This window comes from Pseudopipra pipra, chromosome 8 (assembly GCF_036250125.1).
Source record: "Pseudopipra pipra isolate bDixPip1 chromosome 8, bDixPip1.hap1, whole genome shotgun sequence".
Lineage (NCBI taxonomy): Eukaryota > Metazoa > Chordata > Aves > Passeriformes > Pipridae > Pseudopipra > Pseudopipra pipra.
Window position 1 is genome coordinate 4,138,856 of NC_087556.1, and position 17,712 is coordinate 4,156,567.

General features: G+C 43.7%; 1 protein-coding gene and 1 long non-coding RNA gene across 3 annotated transcripts in view; one reads left to right on the forward strand and one right to left on the reverse strand.

Moving 5' to 3' along the window:
* LOC135417796 (uncharacterized) overlaps window positions 1–17,712 on the forward strand; it is a 33,184-nt gene that overhangs the window by 779 nt on the left and 14,693 nt on the right. For both annotated transcript variants that reach the window (XR_010432207.1, XR_010432206.1), the window contains exon 2: window positions 13,934–14,114. This is a non-coding gene — a long non-coding RNA (uncharacterized LOC135417796). The remainder of the gene's footprint in view (window positions 1–13,933; window positions 14,115–17,712) is intronic.
* On the reverse strand, window positions 25–16,999 carry STOX1 (storkhead box 1). The gene is given in 5 exon segments (XM_064662253.1): window positions 25–379; window positions 1,457–3,776; window positions 5,176–5,214; window positions 5,217–5,326; window positions 16,882–16,999. Coding segments are annotated over 4 exon segments (2,490 nt in total). The 5' UTR covers window positions 5,308–5,326; window positions 16,882–16,999; the 3' UTR covers window positions 25–339.

The window sequence follows — 17,712 nt, forward strand, 5'->3', positions numbered from 1 at the left end:
CAACATAAACCCTTTCCAGGTCAGTTGTGTGGTCTGAATGAAGGATGCTCAGTTCTCATTTTTATTATCACAGGGACACAAAGAATAATTAAAGGCGAGTGCAAACGAAATACACACGAGCTCTCCAAATACTACCGTCAAAAGTCTGAACTAACAGCTTTGATTTAGAGACTGATGTGACTGACTGCATTTACAGGATGGTTACCTTGTTACAGAGGGAAACTTTACAAAGCTTATAAAAAAAGAATCAGGTATTCATGACCAGGGTTAGATGTAGGGGGGAATTTTGTTGCAATTGTCCTTCCGCTTGTCCTCCTCTTCACCTTATTATTTATGCTTTCAGAATTTTGCAGGAAGCTTCATCTTCTTTTCAGTCCATCTAAAATAATAGAATTATTAGAGGTCAGACCACATTCCAGGAACTGAGTTGGCCTAGCTTCTGGTGCCACAGGTGGCATCAGTGCAAACAGTAAAAATGACCCTCTGAAATATATTTTCGTAAAGATTTCAAGTTTTACTCATGTATTACTCATGTCCAAGTAATATATAGGGAGTGTGTTTGAAAAAGTGTACAGCTAAAAGCTGCTTAAGGGGAAATTTAAAAATCAACAGAATTTCCTTAGAAACTGTAGTATGTGATTTGTTTCTTCAAATACTGGCTTTTTAAGGTGACAGTACACATCTAATGAAGACTCAAGTGGTTTAAATAAATACCAGTCATTAAAGATATTAATATGTGTTGCTATTTAAAAAAATGATGTGATTTTTGCCCTCAGCAGTTTTTAACATATGTTCTAGCCAACTTAGTTAACAGTTCCTTCTCCACATACAACTCTATAAAAAATTGTTTCATACCAACTTGTTTTCCATTAAGGGATTTTTCAAGCACAGTTACAGGCAAAATGTACACTGTGAAAGGAAGCAGAAGCTTGTAGCTCAGGCAGTGTACACATTCTTCTGTCAATTGTGAGCAAGTGAAATGGTGTTTTCTACTTTAAATTTGGATTAGACACCTCTCTCTATACAGCACCTTTTATTCTTCATCTACAGCTGCAGAAACTGTAACAGTATCTGCAATGTCATATGGCAACATCTATGTGAGCTGAACCTGCCTTCTAGCAGGAGTTTATCAAACACTGTGTTTAACACAGAGTTTATCAAACACTCTTTCTTAACGTCTCTGCCCTTGGCCATCTCCACCTGCAAGGCAGAGCTCATACTGTTTTCTTGCCTCATGCAAAGTATAAACAGCAGCATTTGTCTAAATGATTTAGGGAGAATGTCCTTGTAAAAAACTGTACAGTTTGAGTATTTCTGGGTCATAACACTGAAGTTTTCAAAGATAATAAGAATTTTGTTGTTGGGGAAGGGGGGCTTGTGATTTACAGCAATATTTCTGACTAAATCTGATGGCCAATTTGAAGATAACTAAACTTAGTTACATGTGTTTTCTTACCTTGGGGAGTCAATTCCACTGTCTCCTGTAATGCTGGGGCTTTCTGTCCCTTCTGAGTGTTTCTGTCCTGAGATCACAGAACATGTGTTCTTAAAAACCAGCTCTTTTTTTCCCAGAGGGTTTCCCGTTTCTTTGCTCCGGGAGCCCAAAGCACAGCATGCCACTCCTCCTTCTCCTCCTCCCACCTCAGGGGGGAAGTTGTGCCCAGTGTCAGCATCTGAGTGAGCCTCTGCAGCAAGGCAGGAACCTGCCACAGCTGGGGCCTTCCCACCCTCAGGGAGGCCTGTTCCTTCAGCCTTTCTGTGACCTCTCGGAAGAACCTGACTGCACAACCAGCTTTCTTCTGTGAAGTCTGGTTTGGGGTGCTCTTTGAAGCCATCTGTTGACTCTGCAAAGCTACCGCTTCCCTTACATCCATGCTCTCCGGAGTCACACTCATTAACAGTTGTGTTGTACTGGGCGGGACAGTTACTAACCTTCCAGGATTTTAGGGACACAGCTGCACTCCAGTCTCTTGTGTCTGGAAAGGCAAGGCCAGGAGGCAGGGGATGATATGGCTCACGGCCCTCAGAAGTGTCATCCAGACATAACAGGTTACAGGTGTCCCCATCAGGTGTCCCCATTTGGTTCTGAAGGAGGCAGTTGTCAGTAAATCCCTCACTTTCCAGATTCATTGCCCCGTGATGGCTGGCACAATCATAGTTAAATAGAAACTCACTCTCTTTACCAGTCTTTTTTCTGTATTTCACACCATTTTTTTTGACCAGGTTAACATTGGCTGTATAATTTGAAAGATGGACATTTTTAAATTCATTTGCTGTTTGATCTAATAACTGACCTACAGTGTCATCTTTGCCTCTGCAATGCTCATCTTTCAGACAGAATGAAAGCTTTGTGACTTCTTTGCACACACCACTATGTTCAGTGTAGAAGCAAGGGGACTTTTTAATATCCCCAAGACTTTTTTTTAACGTTCTTCCATAGGTGTTTTCTTCAGAACTATTACTCTCCAGACAGTGTTTACTTTTATTGTCTATTTGCAGATTACTGCCTTGCAGACAGCTACAGTTCTCACTTAAGCTGTCTTTCTGGAGTTGGAGGCAGGACCTGTGAGCCTGGGGTGGGTGGTTTTGCTTAGCTCTGTCAGCCAGCTGCCCAGTTTTGTAGCCAGGGGGTTTCCAGGAGGCTGAGGGCTGTGGCCTGTGTGAAGCACTTCCTTGCCCCCTTGCCCGGCTCTTCAGGTGACTGTTGACACCTCGGTACCCCCGCGCGTAGAAGCTGCGTCTCCACGGCAGAGCTGGGAAAGGATTCGTAATCTGCTTTTTATAGAACACAGGGGACTGCACTGCTGCAGCAGGGGGCTCTTGGTTTCTGACAGACGGTGAAAGGCTCTCTTCCACTTCCACATTTGGGGATGTCAGCTCCTGTACGGGGGATTTCCTGCTGCTTCTGCTGATCTGCTTCTCTTTCTTTGATTTGGTTTTCCTGGTGCGTTTTGCTGTTTTACTCTGTGTCTTTTGAATACAATCCTTTGAAAGATGGTTTTGCCTGACTGCTGACACTTCAGCTGAGGTACCATTACTGATGTATTTTTTCTCTTTCCTGATGTATTTTTTCTGCTCCTCGAGCTTCTGCATTAATATTGTGTGTTTAATCAAATTATCAACGGTAAGAGTAGGGTTAATACGCTTGATGATTTCATGTTCTATATCACGTGGAATATTGTCCAAGTCATCTTCATCCCTGACTGGCCACTCCCTGGGAGGAAACTGGGCTGAAAAAGTGGAGTACTCCTTCTTATGTTTTTCTTTTTTGGAAAAACTTCTCCAGAAAAGGCCAAGGCCAAACCTTTTGCTTTTCAGTTTTGCTTTCACAGATGTCAGGGATTTGATGGTGTCCCAGGAATGATTTTCAGCAGATGTGCAGATCTCTTGAGTTTCAATTGAAGGCTTCAATTCACTGCAGTCTTTCTTTCCCTCTCCCTTAGGTTCATGGTTCACTAGCTGCCAATGTCTTTGTTCACAGAGCATATTTTGGACAGGGAAACAATGGCAGGATCTGTAACAGGATGATGTAGGAATGTTTTCTTTCACTAGGTTTGCACAGTGCTTAATGTTTACCAGATAAGTGATGGAAGGTGATGAACAGCAACACCTGTCCTCCAACAGGACCCTTCTGTTGTCTTCTGTGGTCTTATTGGTGATAAAGTATGTGTTGGGAGTCACAATGAAGTATCCTTCTCCCATATGATAGATCTGCCTTTCCTTAATTAGAGTGCCAAGGATATTATATAAGATACTGTGGGAGGGAACTGCAATGCCTACAACGAAGAGACAGATATTTCAAAGCAGAAATAAGCTTTCAAATAAAACGGGTGCTGGCCAAAAAATAACTTACATACAACAGACCTGGAAGGAACTGCACATGAAATACCCAAAGCCTTTAGGGAAAGGTCAGCTGTGTTTCTGGCTGTCACTGCAGCACTGCTGGGAGAGAGCTCAATATGTTCTCCTCGAATAAGCAAGGGTGTTCTCTTTGTGTCTGTCAGGGTATGATATTTATGAGAAAGACCTTCTGCCAGGTGCGGAGCAAACAATGTCTTGTTCAAAGCATTTCCATCCTGGCATGTTATTTAACAATTACTTTTACCACTCTCTCTGAAGCTTCTGGTATAATTTGGTCAGATGACAATTTATTACCTCACTGAGACTGGTCTCAGCTACTGGTTTTCCATCAGGTGTCACAGTCTCAGAGTCCTTAGTCTAGTCACAGCTGATCTCCTACCACGGGAATAAAAACTTCCAGCAAGGTGAAAATACAGCAAGAAATACATTGAGTCCCTACAAACTTTGAGAGTGCTACTGCTGGGTGACTTAAAAAAGCTACCTTGTGCTTGTCTCAGTGCACAAGTGGACTACATCATGTTCCTGGCAGGGGTCTGGGCCAATTTGTGGGGTTGCATTGACATTTTTCCCACTGGTATGAATGCCTAGCAGATCAGCCTGTAACATTTACAGAGGTGTAAGGTTAAGAGGACTCAAAAGAAGCAGCTCAGTATCTAACAAAGGAACCTCCTGAGAGGGCCATACTGAGCCTTTACGAAGTCTCACATGCAATAACACTTCAGTATTGCAGACCTAAGGGAAACTAAACATTTTTCAGATGTAAAGAAAATGGAGCATTTAAGGGAAGTGGCTGCTACCCCATCAGAAGAAAAGGACCAAAGCTCATTTATTGGAAGTAATTTGCTTTCAGGAAGGAAGGAGCTGGAATTTGACCAACAACCCCAAATTCGAGGCTGATTATATTTTTTGGTAGCAAACACCTACCCAGTCCCTTCGCAGTCAAAGTCAGCTGTGTTCCTGTCTCCCAAAGGAGGACTTGGAGTCTCTGGGAGCTGACACACAGTCGAAATATTTCTATGCTTTCCCACTCTCTAGAAAGGACATACTCTCACCATGCTACTGCATTCAATTCCCTCTTATTCTCAGAGAAGATTTATTAAATAAGGGGGAAAGGATTACATTCCAGACAGTGCTGGTGACACTCACAGATAGAGGAGTTTCCACATTCCTGTATTCTCTCAGTTGCCTGTTTATTTATATTCCTTCCTCTTGCCAGCTTTGATTGTGAACATTCAATGATCCCTTGTCCGATATCAGAAACTCAAGCTTGATGATACAGCCACTTTCAAAAGGAGGGAGAAACAAACATGTTACCTGGATAATTTTTCACTAATTGCTCCGCTAAAGTTTCTGTGTCACCATCACATGATCTGCATTCATGTCTGATATGGTACAGCATATTCCTTCTGCCAGAGAAATGGAGCATGACTGCAAGAGAGGATTCATGAGGCAGGGGTCACATCACCTGAAAGAGAAGAAAAGCATTTGAATGGAACAGTGTTCCATTTTTTCTATTAGCTGTGACAGATTTTCACTGGAAATTTCTTGTGTTGTCTCAGAGCACCTTATCCTCAGCTGATTTTCTTCAGCAAGCTACTTGGCAATAATTCTCAGAGAAGGCAAGTGGTGGTAGCAGCTCTCAAGAGCCTCTGTAATGAAGGAAACAGAAGGTTGCCTCAAGCACATTGGTTTGTTTGGCATTAAATTCCATCCAAAGCCATAATTTACATTAACAAACAAGGAGCTGAGAGAGAATTATTTCTGATGACTGCTGACTTTTAGATGACTGCCTACATGTTAAACTGTGCAGAACCTATATTTCTCAAAGTAGCTAATGAAAAAAGGTCGACATCCAATACTCTAAGTAAAAAATCTTTTCACCAAGTCAGAACACAAGGAAAAAAATTGCCAGTAACAGGCTTTGTCCCCTACCTAGCACGTGAAATTGAATAGAAATGGTAAAATTCCACTTTTAGACTGGGCTCTAGAACTAGAGATTACCTAGGAGACTGGGCACAGAGCAAAAACTTATTACAACTGCTTGCATCTTTTAGGCTACATCACCATCCCTCCTGTAAGAGACAGAAACATTGTCCCTGTTATGCATGATGAAAGCAGGAGCTTGGAGGGGCTGAGAGCTGGCTCAGCTTCCCCAGGAATTCTGCAACCCCTGCCCAGAGGACTGGAGAGGGTCCTAGTCCTGCACCCCAGCACAGGTAAACCCTTCCCTCTCCCCTTCACAAGACGGCAGCGCCAGCAAGGACAAGCCCAGCAAGAGCTTCTCACACAGCACCAGGCAATGATGGAGCTGAAATAAGTATTGTCCCGGAAAGTTGTTGATGGACTCACCTGAGGTCTGTGCACACAGCGAGACAGTGACTGCAGGCACCTTCCCAGACAAAACCCCAAACTTTTCTATTTTAGTGAGAGCAACGGTGTGTTCCCATGCCAGGTGCTGCACAGAGAGCCTCTGGGTGTGCTGGAGCAGGCACAAGGCAGCAGGGACTCCTGCTCACGAGGCAAACCCCAGCATTAAATGCTGACAGGAATCTTGCCACGAGAAAGAAGTAACATTTTAGATTAAGTCACGTTCCTGTTTAACCAAACCGCGGTTCTCTATTGATGACGTTGTAATCAGATATTTATCCTTCGGGCAGAAAACTACAACACAAACATTTTTCCGAGTAAATGAAAACACAACAGTGCTTTGAAGAGCTTAAACTGCTCTTGACCTTTGTTTTACAGCTGCTGCTATATTCAACAAAAAGCACTCGGAACAAAAATCCTGGCATACAGTTTTCTCAGTGATGTTGCTAGGAAACTCCCTGAAGGTGCAGAAACCATTGCAAGCTCTCTCTTTGTATGGAGAAGGCCATCAGCGTTCAGGAATGATTCCTGTGAATGGTTTGCTGTCTGAAGTCTCTGCTGTAGGCACACCCTGCTGCCAGTTTGTTCCTGCAGAGCACCAGACTGCTGAGGAGTAAATGCCAAGTGTAGTCAAAATATATTCATTATCTTTATTATTATCTTGCTGCCATTGTCTGTATCTGTCTCACAACCTCAAATCCAATGTCTCCATTCAGGGAAGGCCGTTTCAGAATAATATTTAAAACAAAGCATTAAGCAAAAGCCAGCTTGATAACTGAAGGAAGAAAAAAAAATCTGAAAATCACACAAGTCTAAAATGATTGTTGCAGCTCAATAGTGCACACGTGCTAACAACTTGAATATTAGATATCACTCCCTCCTGACTTTGAAATCAAATCCAAAATAGTGAAAGCAAGAATTAGATCACTGGCAACATTGATAAGCAGTGTGGGAAAAGGCCCAGCAGCACCCTACAAGTGTCTATCAAGTTCTGATTAAAAACTGCTGTTTAGTGTCCATAGCTAAATAACCATTGTTGCACCTCTAATGGTCTCCCAGGTTTGTTGGAAATACATAAAAGCTGCATCCCTTAGATCTGCGCAGGGAGCAGTCTAAAGGATTTCTGTCTCATAGGCCCGAGGGACCATCACCAGAATTCCAGGCTCACTGAAGCTCCTTCGGATCTGTCCTTTTCCAGCTCAAAAAGCCCCTGCAGAATCCCCTGCCCCCTTCCCTACACAAATCACCTGATGACAACCATCTTCCTGCTTTCTCCATAGCCTTAGGAAGGCCTTGCTTGCACGTGTGTGCAACGTACCTGTCAGCAGTCCAGGAACTGGTTTAAAGCTGTTTAAAACTGACATGGTTTAAATCCACCACCGTTCCCTTTCAGCTCCCAGCTCCTGCAGAATCCATTAACCAAGGGCAATCCAGGCAGCTCACAGCATTCAGGTGTTGTTATCCTTCAGCTTGCTCTGCCTGTCTATTCAAACTCTGCTCATTACCCGGACACCTAAAACCCAACAATGCCCTTTTGGAGCACTTATCAGTCACAGTCATCTGTAATATGAGTGTTGGGTAACAAAGCTCAGGCACAGAAAAGCCTCTGGGTATTCTTGACGAGCACAAAGTGATTTTTTGTTCCATCTCTGTAATGTGAGCGTTACCATTTTTCACTGAGTTGTTTAACAGTTGCAGAATTTTTGCATCTTCTGTCTCTTAAAAAAATTACATACAAGGCAAGTTTTATCTGGGTGAAAACCAGGCCAGATCTGGGGAAATGAACAGAGAGGCATTTATTACAACAGCACTCAATTTACTTCTTAAAAGTTCAGATAAACTATTTACAGGAAAATAAAGGGCTAGAAGTAAATCCATTCCTGGAAAAAAACCCAAATGCAAATCAAGAAAAAAAAAAAGGTCTGTTGAGGCCGAAAAGACACAGCATGTGGAAATCGAGGATTGTGTTTTCTGTATACTGTAGCTGGACAAATCTATCTTGGAATTGATTATACAGAAGATGCCACAGATCCTGTGCCTCTCTGCATGAGAGCCCTGGCATGTTTGATGTAATTCACTTTTTGTAGAATTGCACCAGGAAAACCATAAGCAAGCCCAGTTCTGCTACAACTGCAAGGCTTCTGCTTTTCTAAAGAATAGGGCATGTCATAGTCACATTTTATAGCAAAAATCACATGTTAGAGTTAAACAGTTTTAAGGAACAAAATGTTAATAAGAACATCATAGAAAGTTGGGAACTGTAGCAAAACCCTTTTCAGACATTAATGAAGATTTTACAAGATGTAACCTTATTAAAGAATAAAATTTCTATGTAAATTATAAAGACAGTTAAGATTAAAACATTTTCAGTTTTAAATATATAACAGAGAAACTATTTGGGCATGAATGCTGTGTACTAGATCCTGTTTTTCAGAAACATCCTTTTACTGAAGCAAAGAGTTCAATTGCATCAGAACTGTCAAATATTGTACCACGTTTAATCTGTTACTGAAACCAACACAAGCTCTCAGGAACAGGCAAACAATGTCTGTTGTTGGGTTATTTTGTACAACTCTGAAAGAGAGAAACAAAACAGTTCAGTGTCAGTTCGGATCACCAACACTTCTTCAGCTGACATCAAAGGAGAAGCTACAAACACATCAAAATGTCAGATTTCTGTCCCTACTGATTCCTGCAAGAACAAACACTCCTAAATCAGCACAGTTAGGCAAACAATGCCCGGTTCTTACAGTTCCCAACTTTCTGTGATGTCCTTATTAACTTTCTATTCCTTAAAATTCAGAGGATGATGCCATGCAACCTGATAAAAAATAACCCAAACAAAAAACAATCACTTTTTCTGCCTTCCCAACAACACCCAGTTTAGTCACAACTGCCAATGTCAGGAACTTTTGAAGATACGACCTGTAAGTGCTTTCTGAGATTCCTGGCCAAGAGCCATTGAATCCTTACTCTAATCTTAGGGCTGATGGCCCCCTCAGCCATAATTCCTTTCACCAGTGACTATAAACCCCACAAGCAGGTATGGTGAAAACAGAGCAAGATTCAGGGAGAAAGGCAAGAGCTCTCTCCTGCCACCTCTGTTCAGGAGCCCGATAGAAACAAGTTACACAGCAGACACCAGCATGTTCAGGGTGGTGCCGTTTTCCTTAAACCCAGCACAGTGGGAAACGAGCCAAACCCTATGGACAAGTCTGCCTTTGGGGCACCAGCTGCACAACTGGCAGGGAAATTCAGGTGTGAGCAACAGCCTGATAATTATTTCTGATGTACTTCGGTATGCTGAGAGCTTCTAGGTCAATTCACAGATGGCATTGAACAGAAGCAGCACAGCTGATGGCAGGGAAGGTCATCTTTAACCATTTCAGCATTCAGTGTCAGGCTTGATCATAAAAGACAGATGGATTCAAAAGCTTCGTTGCAAGGAGATACAAATAACTCAAAATTAAACAGTCCCAAGCAAGTTGCAAAATCATGAATGACCACCATGGGGCCAAACAACAGAACAGGAATAAAGAAGTCACTGGCAATGTCTCTGGCTCCTTTAACTGTCCTTAGTTGCTGCCATGCACTCCTACAGGAATTTGACATCTTTTCCACTTGGCCTGCTCCAAAAAAATCCCCTTCACAACCCTGGCATCACTCCACACAGCTCTGCCTTTTCCTTGCTCCCAGCTGTGTCTTCTCTTCTGCAATAAATCTCAGACTTCTCAATAGCTCTTTAATGTCCCATCCTCCATTCCAAGCAGCGAGCAGTGCTGGGGGTTGGTTGGGTACTTACCTATACAGTGAGGGACTCACTACAAAAACATCAGGACTAAGCTGTGCATTCCTGTGCCTGTAGAGCTTAAGGTCAGCTCCAACTGCTCAGTATTCCCAGGGCTTCCTCCTTTGCCTGGAAATGTGCCGTCACATAAGAGGCAGCCATGAAAAGTATACAATATCAAGCTACAGTCTTAGCAGTAAGATAAACCTATGGCCATGTTCCCCCTCCCTAGAATGGACCAAAATTCACTTTGCACACTCCCTGTCTTCAGTTCACATCTACCCCAGCCAAGGGAAGTCACACACTAGTCTTTCAGAGGAACAGCACCCACAGAGCTGCTCAAAAGAGGACAGGACTCCCTGCAGAGGGTTTCCAGCAAATCGTGAGAGCTATTGTGTGCAACTCACTCCCAGGCAACACCAGCCCAAACCTCACCCTCTGCAGAAGCAGCTGCCAGAGAACTTGCACAGTTTTAGCTTCTCTTGGACCCAGCCCCTGGCCTGGAGTGAGGGCAGGAGCTCTGATCTTGTTACAGGACAAATCCTACTGCAGGGAGGGTTTTCATTCAGCTGAGAACAAAGCTTTAATGGTGTATGGGCAACTTCACACCTGCCTGGGAACTCAGGATGTTGATGGATGTGCTTGGCCACTTTTCCTTCCACTCTCCCTGAGTGGATATCCAGCTTTAAAGATGTTCCCTATGCTAGAAAATAAGTTTCTGTACCCTTTCATTAGGCTGGAATTTATGGTCCAGAGGGAAAAAAACCAAACCAAAACGAAGAACCAGTTTAGAAATGAAAAACAGCATCTTTACCACCATAAGAGATCTCAGACGAGTTGTTTGGACACTGCAGATTAAACAGCCCTAGCCTGGACTCCAGGACTTAAGTCCACAGTTCCCAAACCTTTTTCCATGAAAGCCAACAGGCATCCCTTGGAACAGGAGAGGTTCAGGCTGGCGTAAGGAAATCCTCTGCACCTTTAAGGGCAGCACAGCTATGCAGCAAGTTTTCCAAGCTGTGAGGGAACAAAGCCCAGAGCAACCTGCCCTGACCCCAAAGCTGATCCTGCTTTGAGCAGGAGGTGGGATAGGCTCCAAGGAATAAAGGAGTCATCTGGTTTGGTTGGACATGGGTACCTGTGCCTCTCACAGCCCCTCTCCCCTCCCACCTCAGCCACCCTGCTTTCAGTAACCCAAAGCAAGGGCACTTTTGATGAGCTGTGAGGTTCCCTGGGGTTACACTAAATTAAAGTAAAGGTTGCACTTACCTCGTGCCATGCAAAACAGCATCCATATGGGAAAACTATTCGGTTTTCTTCAACTCTTAAATAAATAGCTACTGTATTCATAATTTTTTTTTTCCCATGACTGAACTCCACATGCATGTGCTCATTGTCAAAGCTGGTGCTCTCCACAGTGGTGGAGTGGACATGTCCTAAAGCAAGATGAACTACAGAAAAAGCTAAAACTAGCCTTGAAATGAAGTCTCTGATTCTGAAACTGTATCAAAGGCCGCACCAAAGCACCACTAATTCAATTTATTTCATTAACTACATAATATTAATGCAAACTGTTGTCTTTTCTGACTTAAACAGAGAAAAAATTAACCCTGTTTAAATTACCCTCACCCTAAAAGAGCATTAAGGCAGTTAAGATCTGCCTTTCAGGATTCAAGGTGCAAGGATTCAAAAGACTCAGGATATAGCACAGTTCAGCCTATTTTCTTGAATTTTTTCTCACTTGAAAGAAAACAGCAAAAGCTTTTACTGCTGAAAATCTTCAGCCCTGAGAAATACACAGTATACATCGGGTTCTTCACAACTAATCTGGTTAGAGATTATTTTTAGAAAAAATTCAGAGTAAATCGAACCGAATAGAGCTTATTTCAAAAAAAAAATTATACACTTTTGTTCAGTGGTACTTGTAAACAGACTACTTGCTGGAGTATGAAAAAAACCTGCATGCACAAATGCTTTTAGAGATGACACCTTTCAGGGAATTCAGTCTGAGCAGATCTGTTAAACACACCAGGATTTTGTAGAATGTCACAGCCCCTGGTACCTTGCTGCTGTGCGTTCAATCAGCAGTTTGAATAGAACACTTAGGGCAAGTGCAACAAATATTCTACAAAGAAAGGGCTTTTATAATACAGGATCGATAACTTAGGAAGAATTTTATATGGAAATGCATTAAATGTGCAGGGGTATCATCACACCTGAAGTAACTGGTAAGGGCTGAGTGCCAGCTAAAATTAGGCACTAAACATTACGAAATAATGTAAGTTTTACATAGTCATTACACAGATAGAATTAAATAATTAAGCAAATAATAGATAGATAAAAAGGTCTTTCAAAGAGCACAAGTGTTTTCTTCCTTTTTTCCTCCTGAAAATACATCAACAGAGTCGCCACTGGAACTGTGATAACCAGGAAAACCCAATCACAACAGAATATGCAACTTAGCAAGTTCTGAATCAGGTTCCTTACAGAAAATAACCTGAAGAGTAATGTTTGAGGATAAAACAATTAAAAACTCAAACTGCTCTTTGTGTTTGGCAGCCTACACACAGCAGTGTAAAACAAAGCACCGTTTTAGGTCATCCACTCTTTTCAGGTCTGATAAAAATAAAAAGACACAGAATTCTAAATAATCCCAAACAGTCCAGTGTGAAGCATGACCACATGCTGTGAGTTACACTTCACAGAAGCCAGAACCATTGAAGTACAAAATTATTCTCCTTTGACTTGCAAGCCTACATCCCTGTTTGTGGGACAGGATGAAAGACACTGGAAGAAAGGGACTCCAAAAGAAAGGAATCCCATGAGGCACATCCCCAGCCTCATTAGGATTGTGTGTTCCTGCCTGTGACCACAGCGCCTGACAAACAACATCCACTCCAGAGTCCTGACCTTTTGTAGGCCCAACAGAAACCAGCTACTCACAAGGCCATCACTTCCTCTGTAGCTTCTTTGGCCATGCAGCAGAACCATGCTGATCCCGACATTAACTGCTGTGAACAAATTTAAACTACTGAAGTGAAAACAAATCTGTCCTAAGAGCTAGTCAGGTCCCCTTTGTGAAGGAATTTGTGTCTCATTTTAAGCAGCGTTGAGAATTGCCTAGAAGTAGGAAATGCTCAAGTACTCAGTTGCAGGTGAACTCCAGGTGTACCTGACACAGGTGGCCCTTCAGAACTGTTGCTGGAAGCTGGCACAAACGTGAAGAGCAGCTCAGCATGAGAGACCTCCTCAGCCGTGCCCGCAGAGCTCACACTGTAATTACACCTGGAGTCATCATGCAGGAACAAAGAGAACTGCCCAAAACTGCCCCTCCCGCCTTGAAAGGGAATTACAGCCCATAAATGCAATGGCAGTTTTGCTCCTTGCTCCTCAAGCTGAACCTCCTCAGGAGATTCAATGCCACCCCTCTCCTAACAGGGGGATTCTGTCTGAATATCAAATCAACATTAAACCCCCCCAAAATCAAGGCGCTTCAGGGACTCTCTCTGCCCATTTTTTAGCTGCTTCTCTGAGCACTTCTCCTATGTTCTGTGGGATATTCACACAGAGAAAAGAGAAGTGAGGAGCCAGACCTGTCAGATCACTCTGCCAAATGCACAAAACAATTCCTCATCTGATCTCATTCCAGTTCGGTCCATACCTCTAGCAAAAACCGATAAAACTTGGCACTTCACAGGAAACTGCTGTCCTTTCATTGTCATTCTTCAATAGGATATTTTCCAAGTGGATAAATTTCCAACCTGCAGCCTCGGCCTAAGTGGAAAGGGCAGGGCTTTCTTAGCTTTCCTTGGGAATAATTTGTAGCCCTGCAACAGAAATGCTGAACCGTCAGCAAATTCAGCCCCTAAAGGCTAAGCAAAAATGTTTCATTTCGATATTTTCTCTTCTGCTCAATAGGAACCACAAAAAGGGATTCAGGCCGTTCAGGCCCAAGGAAAATGCTGCTGTCACGAGAGAAGGCAGGCTGGGATCACATCACCATCACGAGCTGGTGATGACCAAGGACAACAAGCAAGCAGCTACTGAAAGACATTCCCCTGGACTTTCACCCCGGTTTCTCTCGACAAAGGCTCTGGAGGTCAGTGCCCTCAAATCGCGTATTTGCAATTGTACCTAATCTCAGCTGAGAGTCCCCTGCTCCCCTCCCAGCTTGGATCCCCCCAGGCTGGGCAGGAAAGGTAGGAGGGAGCAGTTTGCCCCTCGTTCGGTGAACAATTGACTGAACAACTCTGCTAAGCACAGGAGATGGTCCCACAGAGAGATATTAGCATTCTGACTGTTTGCTCAGTTACCAGATCAAGAGGAAAGGTGTTTTTATGAGGCCCTGCTTTACCCTCTGAGGGAGATCTTAATTGCTGTGATTTTCTCTTCCCCCCCCATCTCCCCAGAACATAAAAGCTCCTACCCAGTCCTGGGTGTGCCACGCCCTCCATGAGATTACTATCAGAAGAGAAGAGAAAGACATTTTGGATTTTATCTGGGAATAAATACAGCAGGGCAGTTTGTGTGTTATTTACAAGCTTTTGGGACTGAATTTTCCCTTTATTTGATTAAAGTTCTGGTGCCGAAAATCAGTGACAGTGTAGTCTATTCTATAAAGTCAGGATGTCCCATGTCCCAGTGTGTTTCTCTAGAACAAACCTCCTTTGAACTGCTGGGATAAAGAGTAACACAACGATCTGTGGGACCACGGTGTCTTTTGATGAGGAGCCATAGCCAGGAAAGCTCTTTGAGATACAGCGGTGAGGAGTTCTCATTATTGCAAACAGTAACATGAGAGCAGGTAGATTAAAAATACTGTCACATCTCTCTCTGTGTAAGCTAAAAACAGCAAATGTAATACCACTGACTTCCTTTTTAAATACTGTCAATTCCTTTAAAAAAAACCAAAACCCAACAAAACATTGTCCCTTGCATTTCAGTTGTTTAGTTGTATTTTCTAGAGCAAAATACATATAAGAAATGGGAGAAAAGTCATCCAGAGAAGAAAACGGCCATTAAGGTAACTTTTGGAAGAGACCGCACAGAATGCATCCATTTTAATCAGAAAATTACCTAACTAAAGACATGCAAATTGAAAATTCGTTTCAGTTAGGCTTCCAGAAAGGGAAGTAAACTCATGAAAACATGGCTTTAACATCGATTGTCTGAAAAAGTGAAATTCCCAGAGAGAAGCGAGAGAACTCTAACTCTGGGTGTAACTGCAGCAAGAGGCAGGATGATAGGGGAAATAACCTAATTAATCTCCCAAAGTAATTTACATTTGTATTCAACCAGCCATGCTATGCAGCAGAAAAAAGGTTACTAGGAAGCAAGGAGGTAAAACCCAAAGGAATTAAGCTCTCTGAATCATCCCCAGGGAACCAGCAATAACGCATCACTTTTCATCAGTGATACAAAAGTTAACTAGAGCAAGAGAGAATCATTCCCAATGTACCTAGAGATGTTGCTGCTTTTTAGATGAGACCAGTAAGTAAAACACTGTTCTTCCTTAAAATACCTCTTTTGGAATGAGTTGACGTTAGCAGGCTCCTTTGTGAACAGGGAAGATGAGCTCCAGCTGGAGCAGATGTTACCAGTTTGGTGAAGTTATCAGAGTGCCCAAGAAATGAGACTGAATGAAGACATCAATTTTCTAGTCAGAAGATGGGGCTGCAACAGGGAGTGGCTATTCTATACAAATTATTGGGAAAGAAGGGTAAATACCAGAAAAAGGAAAAAAAAAACTTACGTGATTTAAGCTAAACCAGGTAAGAGAAACATACAGAGGTTGAGCTGGCCAAGGACAACACAGGCTAGACATCAGAAATTTTCCTGTTAAAGTTTTTGAAACAGATCATTGCTCAGGTTTTCAAAAAATTGATAATTTTTTTTGCTTTGAGAAAGAATTAAAAACTGCTAAAGCTCGATCACACAGGAGCAACGTCCCGGGATGCTCCGCAGGACCAAGGGTAAAATTCAAGGTTAATGACCCCAACATACCGAAATCTGCCTCCTCCCTCCCCCCCCCCCCCCCCCGCAGCTGCAAACAGCAAAGGGATTTACTGACCAAAACCAGTGCCCTGAGGGACAACTGGAGAGTTGTGAGGCAGCAGTCAATACCAGGAGCAGAAATTTCATCTGCTCTGCTTCTGACCCACCGTTATTTTCATGCTGGTGGGTGTGTTCTGCAGCCACATTTCAGAGGACTTTCGTGGCAAATTTGCATTAAGAGCACCCGATAATCCCGTTGTACTTTACCTATAGACCAAGCCCTTCATTGCAGGCCCCATTAGGCTGCAGAGGTCACTAGAACAATTAATCGAATCTGAACTAACCGCAGGTAGCAAATAAAATGATGCCTAAATATTCACCAGTGTGAACTAGTTAAAATTACAAAAAAAAACTTCCCTCGTTTTTTTGTCATTGTTGTTATAGACCTGTAACGGACCTGAGAGATCTGAGTGCATGTTCTCTGTGTATCCCATGGACGTTAATACATTCAAATTAAGTGCTGCGGGAAGCAAGTCAGTGCTACATGTCATCTGCAAAATTCTCATCTTCTAAATTTCTGATGTGAATAGCTACATGTTTAAGGTAGCAACTAGAATGTGTCTGAGCTTAATTTCTTCTTTTCCACATGATCTTCCATCTTTTTAACTTTTATAAATTTTTAGAAAAGATTTAATAGAGTACTTGATAGGGCTGGGTTTTGTTTTTCGGGGGGATTATTTCCAGAGGAATTAGGACTCGAAGCAGGTGCTGACTGCAGACGATCCCGTCCGCATTAGGGGATCAGTGCCTTCCCTCCCGACACCGTCACCCACCCGCGGGGCTCGGGCCCTCCGCCTTTACCTTCTCCGGACCTTCTCCGGGAGCAGCAGCTCTGTGGCTCTTCCTCACAGGAATCTTTGTGCTGACACCATCCAGAACATCCAACCCCAGAGTTTTTTCCTTTCATCTTTGCTTTCAAAACATCCACGAAGAATTAAACTAATTTAGTCTTCCCCTGGTTAGGAACTCACCTCCCCGTTCATTGCAGTGCCAGTCTCCGACGCGTTATATGCAGCCCCTTCCTCCAGGGAACACGACCCGCGGCCAAACACCGAAACCACGCAGCACACCTGCTTCTGCCACGCTTTCCCTAAATCCCGAGTGCCCCTTCTCGGGATGCAGTGCCTCACCGGGGCACCCCTGGCTCCGCTTCAGACCCGGCCTGCCCCAGTGTCCGAGGCTGCGCCTCCGGACAAAGCTGTGCTGGCGATGCCCTGCTTGCTCCCGCTTTTTCCAGCAGCCCGGCTGCAGGAGTTGTGCCTGCCGGGATTTACACCGCTGGTCCCCAAATGCCACAGGCAGGAGCTCCCTGCCCTGAGAGGGGGGTTGGTACTTCAGCTGCTGCGGCAGCTCAGGCCACTCTGCTGGAACCAGCTCTGCGAGCACCGAGGGGCTCCCGTCGGGACGAGAACAGAGTCCCGCTGAAAGCAAGTAACTCCAGGGGCACTGGAGGGCTCCAGCTAAGACTTCTCCGAGACAAAAGCCTCCCTCCCCTCTCGCCCAGAACCACGGCTCTTGCCCTGTCTCGGGTTACACTTACACGAAGCGCTGCGGAGCGGGCACAGGGGCACCGGTGCAGGGGCCCCGGCCATGCTTTAGCCCTGCCCTTTACGTTTTCCACAGCACTTGCAAAGCTCGTTCTG